The sequence below is a fragment of the Arachis ipaensis genome, chromosome B04 (assembly GCF_000816755.2).
Source record: "Arachis ipaensis cultivar K30076 chromosome B04, Araip1.1, whole genome shotgun sequence".
Classification (NCBI taxonomy): Eukaryota; Viridiplantae; Streptophyta; class Magnoliopsida; order Fabales; family Fabaceae; genus Arachis; species Arachis ipaensis.
Genome location: NC_029788.2, coordinates 124,769,971 through 124,779,487, shown reverse-complemented (window position 1 = coordinate 124,779,487; position 9,517 = coordinate 124,769,971). Strand labels below are relative to the sequence as shown.

Sequence of the window (9,517 nt, the reverse complement as noted above, 5' to 3'; positions counted from 1 at the left end):
AATAATTAATTATTATATTTTAAACACATGTATAAAGAGACATATCCAAAAAATATATATATATAAAAACACTTTCATTAGACACAGTCATAAAAAAGACATTTTTATTAGACACATCCACAAAAACACTTCTATTAAACAATCATAAATAAAAGTTGGCAGAAGTTAGCAGAAATGTTGTTGGTAACGTAACGATATTGTATTTCTATTATTATTATTGGTGAAACGCTCTACTTTATATATTATGTTTGTTAAAAACAAAACCACACACAAACACAAAACAACAACAGAAATATTTCACTAGATGAAACGCACATAAACACACAAATGAAAAATATATCTACATAATATTAAATTAATTTTGACAATATATCTTACCTTAATATTTACAATTTGCCATCGCTATGAAGTGATGACTACAAGTTATCACAGTAATTTATAACTGCTATTTCTTTAAGAAAATTTCTTAGTTATTTTTGGTACAAATTATAACTCTTGCATTAATTTATTAATTGAACAATAATACTAATGAGATTTATAATAAAATTATTTTAGTGTATGTAACATAAATTAGTTAGAAGGACTAAATTCTTTTGTTTACTCTGCAAACACTAAGAATTTCTCTAACTTTAATGACAACATAATCAACGTCAATAATCAAAATGGGAGACAAGGACTACTAGTTCTTACGCTGTCACTAGCGGGCGTTGCAAGCGTGGTATTGTCATCTTCCATTTTTATCCAATAATGTGTTTTTGCAGCCACAATACCCAAGTATATCTGAATGTTCTTGTGACCAAATAAAATGTATGTTCTTATATAATCTCACGTCCGAATTTTTTAATAATTATTCAAACAAAAAAGTTGCTAAGACACCTAATAGGAAACTGCCTTTTCTTTTTCCTCTCTCAGCTCGTGGACTCGTGCTAAGTTGCGTGGGCTCTACCATTTTACTAATACAGTGATAACCTATTCCACTAATCTCTTGTAACAACCACCTAGAAACAAAATTAAATTTGAAGTTTGAAAATCAGTTAGGAGATAAGTTTAGAATTTTGAAATTTTGGATAGGAACCTGGTAACCACCCTCAGTTTGAAATTTAAAATATCCCAACCACCCCATCCCCAAATGTATATAAATAGGGGAGCACACATAGGTAGAAAATCACTTCTCTCAAACACTTATCCTCTCCCTTCTCTCTCTACATAATTTTCTAGATTAAATATTTAAAACATGTTATTTGTACACTAAAACTATTCATCAATGTATTTATGTATAATTACATGTGTAGTTTAATTTTTTTTTAACATGTATTTATATTCTAACATATATTTTATACTATTAATTACTTTAGTGACTAATTTGATGTACACCTGGCATAATCGTAAATATTCAGTAATTAAATATTCTAACTACCACATCCCTTAATCATCGGTGCAACGTTAACCTTTATAAGATTCCATCCGAGGATATATACATTAGGTCTTCCTTTCCATGATCCGAATTTTCTAACAATTATTCGAACAAAATGTTCTTAAGACGACAAAAAAAAATGTTTTATAACTGATAGGAAACTACCTTTTCTTTTTCCTCTCTCACTCGGCTCTACCTTTTTACTAATGGTCACCTATATATATTCCACTAATCTTCAATTTGCTGGATTAATTATTCAGAAATATATGAACTCCATCTAATGATATATACATGAGGTCTCCGCTTTTTACATTTTTAAATCTCTCTCGGTCGAAGTCTTTCAGTTCACATCCTATGAAACTGGGACCTATTACTTTCATTTTAGTAAAAAATGTCACCTGGAATTAATTAGCATCCGCGTGCGGAACTGTTAAAGCCTCTTTCACTGGTAGTTTTAATCATCTGGGAAGGGAAAAATAGAACATGGAAAGAAAATGGAATTATTTTGCTTCCTCTCTTAGAGCCCAGATGAATTATTTTAAGAAAGGTTATAAGAAATGTGATATTTTTCTATCCGTTCAGAAAAGTGTTTTCGAAGTAGTAATATTCTTGGAAATTTTTGTGAAGAACATACATGACGTGTTATACGTATAATATATATATACGTGATGTTTTTCTTTAACCACATTTACAAATAACACTATATCTTATATATTATTTATGAAAAAATTTAAAGAACTACCTACCATATATATAAACTAACGAGTTATAGTTCAGNNNTACATAATATAAAAATGATATTGTTTTATCCCATGAGGGTGATGAATTATATAGTTTGCTTTGATTCTAACCTATCAGTATGTTGCATTTCACGAACCCTAATATCCCATGAACATTAATTAGCAAAGAACATTAATCTACGTCTAATTGCGGGATGAAGGTTGGAGTGCTACTAGGGGATCTGTTGGAAGTGCGGGATCAAGGAAGAAAAGGTTTATTTTTATATTTTTGTTTTCTTTCATGTAAAACTAACTTCATATACTCTTCACATTTGTAACATTAACAACCTCACACTTGTTTGTTAATCAAGTGTGTGATACTTGATTGCAAATACTTTGCATGACAGGACGATTATATTGCATCCTTTAATGAGGAAGCCACGGAAGCCTTTGTTTGGGGGTTTAAAAGAAAAATCAAGATCAATCCAAAGTCATGCCCATGTTGTTCAGGAGAAAGTTAGGGTGGTAGAGGATACAAAGGAGGTTACTTGACTAGTGTATTAACTAACTAGATTTAGTTTGAAAGCTGTTATAACAGAATTGTAATTGGTTATAGCTTGTGACCCAGCTAGCTAGCTATATATATATATATATATATGATCACTTAGTGTACCCTTCATCAAATTTGTTCTGCCGTATACAAACTTTCATACGAATTGAATAAATACTGATTCCTCAAGAATTTTTTTTTGGCTTTAATTCTTTTATTTCTGTTTTTATTTCTCTCCTAGTGTTCATCTCTTTAGGTTAGTCTCGTAGACTCTTTTAGAGGATAGAGTACTTGATTTGGAGTTGCAGTCGAAGAATTGTAGACACAATAAGAGTAGTGGTAGGTGCATCGGGGTGATAGTTTTAGTTGTGACTGTAATGAAGGAGGTAAGTGCATGAGAGGCTCCGAAGAAGAGAGCGAGTATGGCGAGGAATAGCAAACTGATTGAATGATCAACTCCGACGTGCATAAGAACGGCCCATGAGATGAAGATAGCGCCGTGGGTGTGACTGAATCTTTCTCCAAACAGAATCGTTAAAGCCGCACCCGAAGCAAACACCATAAAACTCAGCAGTTCAACCACCGAGCCCCCTATCGTTATTCTTTCCCGCCGACACGTCAGCAGCCAGCCCCAAACACATATCATTAACAGCATTACTAAACACGGAACTTTTTTTGAGTAGCTTTCAACCTCTTCATCATTTTCTTCACACACCACGACGGGCTTTATTTGCTTGGTTTTCTTGTTCTTGTTCTTGTTCTTGTGCTTGTGCATGTGTTGATTCAGATTAGCGTGGCTGCATCGTATTATTGGCAAGATCATTTTGTGTTCCGATTCCACCTCCTTCTCCAACTCAATGTGAATAGCAACATGAGATTCATCACCATTGCACTGGGATAAATTGATTTCTGTTTTAGTTTCGGATGGAATCACTGCGTTTTCAGAAGCTGGTGGATATCTGAGGGAGCGAACTCTACCAAATTGCTTTGGGAGCAATCAGAAGAATAGTTAAGATATTAGGAGAATTAAATATGACATCAAGTGGTAAATTGACAGATTGAGTAATAGATTTGGCATACCAACCTCACTTTTAGCGATGACGATACAATCCCGCCTCCTCCTCTTCTGTTCCCCCAGCGCCGAATCAGAGTTTGAACGGTGCAGGTGATAATATTGCTGAGGCTGAAACAGATAAGAATAGTTTACAAGAGGAGTTTTATAAATCCCTTGTGAAGGACTAGACATACAACTACAATTAGAAGCAAATTTTGTTCTTGATTTACGCACCTCAAAAGCAAGTAAGAAGTGAAAATCCCTTAAAGTATAGTGTTGTTCCAAGGAAACACTCATGGTTACCTCATCCTGTTGGTCATCTCGGATCCTTTTTCCGCGGGGGTTAATATGGTCATCTTCCATTAAACAAATTAAACAATCGGGACTTGGATCTGGAACTTGTTGAGCCATGAAATGAAATTAGATGCGAGTATACAAAAGCAAGCAGTTTCCAAAATGTACTCTTTCAACAATACCTTGGCGATCTATGGAAGTCTGTAATCATTCAAACCTAACTAATGCAAATCCGTTTGCCTAAAAGTCTTCCTTCGGGTCCCACCATCACACTAATTCAAAGCCAGAGCCGCGTTGGCTTGCACTTTACTTTAGGTGAAAATTTGGAAAAGTAGACTAATTAATAATTATTATATCGATGCAAGTGACCCTGCAAAAGTAGGAAGGGCACACTAACCCATTATTTTGTTCACATGATCATTTTAGAAATATTAGGGGTTAATGTTAATTTTTTCAGAATTAGTCCAGATTTTGAATTAATATTTTATTTTGAAGGGTTTAGTATTATACTATTATAAGAGTATATAATAAGTTTATTATTAGTGAAAAAATTTTAATATTTTTATTTAATAAATATAAATTAAATATATTGAAAATTTAAATTTTTATTTTGTAATCTTAATATATGTCTTTAAAACACATGATAGATAAATTTTATTTTTATATTATAAAAAATAATAAAAGATCATGAATTTATGGTTGATTTTTTTATTTAAAATAAATATTCATATTTTTGTTGAAAATTAGATTATTTTGTGTAATTACAGTTGGGTAGATTTTGTAGGTGGGAAGTTAACACATGAGAAGTGTGTTGCAACACGTATGAGACGTATTGAACACGTGGCAACATCCTGATCAACACGCGGGGTATATTGAACACATGGCAACATCTTAACTAATACGTAGGGGCGTATTGAATAATTTCCACAATAATATAATACACTTTAAATATTAATATTCAATCAAAATACTATCTCTATTTTCATATTAAAAATAATTTTTGAGAATTTATTATTTTTGAATTTTATAATCCATTGAATGGATATTCGGAAAACTCATTTTTGTTCAAATCTAGTTTAACTATGAGTTAAATTGATTAAAACTGTAACTATTTATTGTGTTAAAACTTAAAAGCATAAAGAACAAACTTAATTTTCAACAATACATGATATATATCGTGGTAATCTTGCTAAAGTAATTGCCTTTTGTGTATTCTTAGATTTTATTACGTAGACAATGACTTTTTTAAATAATGTAAATAATAGATTTTAGAATTGATCCAATAAAATAAAAAAGTACTTCACTCTTAAATTACCTCCTAAACTTTAATATTAGGATAATCATCTACACACTTAGTGAATTAAATATTCGATATATCCATTATTTAGTATTTTCATTGTCAACCTATATTTTTTTTCTTTATATTATTTTGTGATTGACACCAAATTAATTAAATTAATTATTTTATTGTCAATATAATATAAATAGTTTAATTTTCTTTTTAGGTTTTTCTAAAGAATTAACTCTAATAATTAGTAAATAAATTATATATCTAAAACTTAAAATACGAACTTCAAAATTCAAATAAAAAATTTGTACAATTCAAAATTAATTCATATAAAAACCTAAAAAGTAAAAACTACCTCCGAAATACTAAACATTAAAATAAAATAATCCAAACAAATTTGCCAGCAAGCTTCAGGCTTAAATTCAAAGTATGTACATTTAGACTTTAAAAATACATATTAAATATGGTGAAAACTTAAGTAAAATTGACTTCACGTAAAGTTGATATTTGAGAGTCGTTAGATGAAAATTTAGTCAAATCATCTAACGACCCTCAAGTATCACGTAAAGTCGACTGCACCTGAGTTTCCACTATTAAATATATAAAAATGTATAGGAACCATCATCATCAGTAGATCACTCCTTCATTTTCTGTCTTTGTTTGCATAGGCAGGCAAGATAAATAATGGACATCAACAACACCAAACAGGTCAGTAAAAGTGCAAGAGCCTCAAATATAACAAACAGTGGGAGAGGAAACCTGAAAGAGGCCCACTGCACAACAGAGTCAGAGGATTGGCTGAAGATTGTAATGCAACAAAGGATTGCCAAAAATGACAAAAGTGTCGAATAAGCAAATCGCTCTTCTGATCCCTTTGTCGAAACGAGGACCAAAATTGCTATCGCACAGAAGATGAATATGATGAAAAATATCATCGCGGGAAACAACATCCAAAATGCTTCCCAAAAGTTTAGCACCGAGTGTGATGATAAGTTTCCCAATGGGGAGTTGTTGTTCAGTGCAGCCACTTGAGTAACAGAGAACACCAAAAGCCCCAACAAAAGATAACTTCGACCTCGAGGAGAAATATTAGCTATCTTTGGACGTGCTGGTCGGAAATTCTTCAAATCCCAGTCAGAAACGGGAAGAATGTTCTTGTTCTCTCTGTTGTTTTCCTGACAAAATAAATTAAAAACATTATGGTGCAGGAACCAATTAGGAAACTAATTTAAAAACTAGGAGTTTTGTTATATAAAAAAAATATATAAAGTACTAATATATTATCTGTCAATTTATTGTTAATAATAATTAATTATTATATTTTAATTATAATTAGTATTGACACATTTAAGAGATATATCTATAAAGATATTTTTATTAGACATAACTATAAAAAAGATATTTCTATTAGACACATACATAAAGATACTTCCATTAAACATAATCATAAATAAGAATTAACAGAATAATTAACAGAAGTTGGCAGAATCCTTATTGATTATGTAGCAAAATTGTAAAAAAAAAAATAACTCTCACTATCCTAATTTTTTAAATTCTAAAACTAAAAGTGCAAAAAGTTGATTTGAGTTGGCTATGTTGTAGTTGGATTCCTAGATTTTTTTTTTCTCATAAATATGTCATTTTCTTTTCAAAATTAATTACCAATAAAATGTCACTCGTTAAAATTAATTACTTAAATATCACTGTAATACTAATACTAATAATTAAAAATGAAATAACAAAACAGTTATTATTGTAGTTGCTAAGTTGCTTAATACATCATACATGTACAGTTGTAAAAAGGTAAAGAAATTGCTTAATTAAATTGGTGATCAGTAATTAATAATTAGGGATGGAAAACGACTAACAAAAAATAGTGATTAGGGATCGAGTTCACTTTTCTTTCATCAATTATCTTTGCACAAAGAATCTACTTTTAACAATAGAAAACTACTACTGAAATTAAATCTGAAACGTAAAAATTAAAACAAGAAGGAAATAAATAATGATTAATAACCTAACGAACAAGTAAAAAAAAGTCTAGAAAATCAACTATAATATAAATTAACTTAAGTCAATCTTCTTTTATTTTTAATTTTAAAATTTAAAAAATTAAAATAGTAGAAATTATTTTTTTTTTTGGTAAAAAATCTGTTTTTAATTAATTGATTTCATTTGGCTGAACTCCTAATTGGTTCCTAGCAAAACTCACAAATAAATACTAAATACGTTAAAATAGAGGGATCTTAGTACCTTACCAGATAATAAAAATAAAAAAAGGGGTAAAAGTAGACACGGTGGCCAGTGGAAAAGAATGATTACTAACCCCGGAAGCGCGTGCTAGTAGTATGTTTATGCATCTGCGGGGAAAGAAAATAGGCATCTCTATGTTTTTCTTGTTACCGCACATCTGCGAATTGCAAATTGCGTATTTGCGTGTTAGTGATGAGTTTTGATTTTGGAGAGGGTAAAAAGAAAAAAGAAAGCGCTTTATTTAAGTGAATCTGATCTTCTCAGATTCTTCCCATCCATAATCTCAGATTGCAAGAAACAAATAAAATGATAATGATTCTGATTTATGATCTCAGCTTTACCTCATTTCTGGAGTTTGTCGAGCTCGACGAAGAAGACGCACCATCATGCATTGGCAGCAGAATTTCCTGAAATCAAATCACAGTTTTTATGTTCGCACTCAAAACCTTAGCTTGATCAATAAAGGACAATGATATGGTATATAAATGTGTATGTATGTGTAGGAATTTAGGGCTTATCGTATTACTTACAATATCGTTTCTTGAGAAGAAATCAACCGTAGGTAGCTCCTTCTCTGGGTCCGAGTTCATGTTCATGTTGCCTGGATGAAGATACCAGAGAGAATAGAGGAGGAGAAAAAGAACCTGGAACGTTAGGATCGGATCTCAACTCTGTGCGTGCAGAGAGAGTAAATGATGAAAGTAAGAATATTCAAACTTTTCTGCAAAGAGAAGGGAATCAAAGGGAAGGAAGGAGGTACCCAAGAGGAAGACTGGGGTTTAGTTCAATGTGAGCTGGCATTCTTGTGGGAACCCTATAGGCCTTGGGAATAAGAATGTTTTACACAATTTACGTATCCTACCTCCATCTTAAAAAAAATTATATTGTCACCTTAAAAAAAAAATACCATTAATTATTTTTAGATTAACATAATAACGCTCACAAATAACTAATATTACATATTTAAAAATAATTAAAGTATTATTTTATTATTTTACTAATATTATCATTTTAAAAGATTTTTTTTCTAAAAAAATATTTGTGAATTTAACCAAGATTACCTTAATTTGAAAAAGAACCTTCAAGCATTTAACGCACCATTTTGTTCTCCTTAGGTGGGTTTTAGAGGTACGTAGTAGTAAAATTCTTTTGTAGGTGAACAATTACTTACTCTATGAAAAAGTATGAGAAACAAATGGAATATTTGTACAATATATACAATAGAGATTTAAGGAGTATTAGATATATAACTATTAGTGTTACTTTTTTCTATTAACTGAAGTTTTTGAGATGAGTGGTATCATGACATGGTATTAGAGCTCTAGATCCAAAAGATTAAGAGTTTGATTCTTGGTGAACTCAAAAATCAATTTAAGCTTTTGGGAAGATATTTATTATTCCTAGTACTCGGATGGTTATTCTAAATAGTATGGGAATGTTCATTTTATAACTCAATAATACATTATACAAATAGTCTATTATCTCCCTAGCGGAACTCTTACTTTATTGCTCAAAGAATTAATCTATTTGCACTAATTGTTAGTAATTGCACCACAATTAAATTATGCTGTATGCTACGTTGATCAAATATAAATTAATGAACATTCACGAAAAACGTTAATTTTTTATTATCAACTTCAAATTTTAGGTGTTCCTAACTCGAGTAATTATTCTCTACAAACCACGGTAGTAAGAAAATGACACTAAATTTTCTTTGGATTCAAATTGAATGTAAAATTATATATTCTGTCACTTCTTATTATATTTAAATCATCTACTAATTATTTTTTTCAAAAATAAGTTTCCGTTTCTCAAACCAATATGATATTAGATTACTATTTTTCCAATCATACACTTTAATAAATAAGTAATTAAGTTTTTGAATAAAATAATTAATCTAAGTGAAAATTTAATAAAATTGAACATTTAATTTATTTTTCCTGGC

At 30.4% G+C, this 9,517-nt stretch overlaps 3 protein-coding genes across 7 annotated transcripts in view; all 3 read right to left on the bottom strand.

Moving 5' to 3' along the window:
• The window catches only part of LOC107638111, a 2,233-nt gene extending 1,447 nt beyond the window's left edge, over positions 1-786 (bottom strand). Inside the window, exon 1 of one of the 2 annotated variants that reach the window (XM_016341284.1) lies at positions 691-786. In XM_016341284.1, the coding sequence (XP_016196770.1) occupies positions 691-735 (45 nt within the window). In that variant the 5' untranslated portion in view covers positions 736-786. The remainder of the gene's footprint in view (positions 1-690) is intronic. The other variant, XM_016341285.2, reaches the window with a different exon arrangement.
• LOC107635221 lies at positions 3,057-4,252 on the bottom strand (the record flags this gene model as incomplete). 2 transcript variants are annotated; one of them, XM_016338625.2, is given in 3 exon segments in its annotated part: positions 3,057-3,668; positions 3,768-3,866; positions 4,041-4,252. In XM_016338625.2, coding segments are annotated over 3 exon segments (819 nt in total), but the record flags the coding sequence as incomplete, so codon positions are not given.
• Positions 5,665-8,429, bottom strand: LOC107638110. 3 transcript variants are annotated; one of them, XM_021121942.1, is made up of 5 exons: positions 8,333-8,429; positions 8,103-8,173; positions 7,914-7,979; positions 7,646-7,729; positions 5,665-6,494 (listed from the first exon to the last, which is right to left on the bottom strand). In XM_021121942.1, exons 2-5 carry the CDS (start codon positions 8,166-8,168, stop codon positions 5,955-5,957), a joined length of 756 nt encoding a protein of 251 aa, XP_020977601.1. In that variant the 5' UTR covers positions 8,169-8,173; positions 8,333-8,429; the 3' UTR covers positions 5,665-5,954. The 3 variants fall into 3 exon arrangements, with proteins under 3 accessions (XP_020977601.1, XP_016196769.1, XP_020977602.1); XM_016341283.2 differs by having other exon boundaries at positions 8,103-8,426; XM_021121943.1 differs by lacking the exon at positions 7,646-7,729 and having other exon boundaries at positions 8,103-8,427.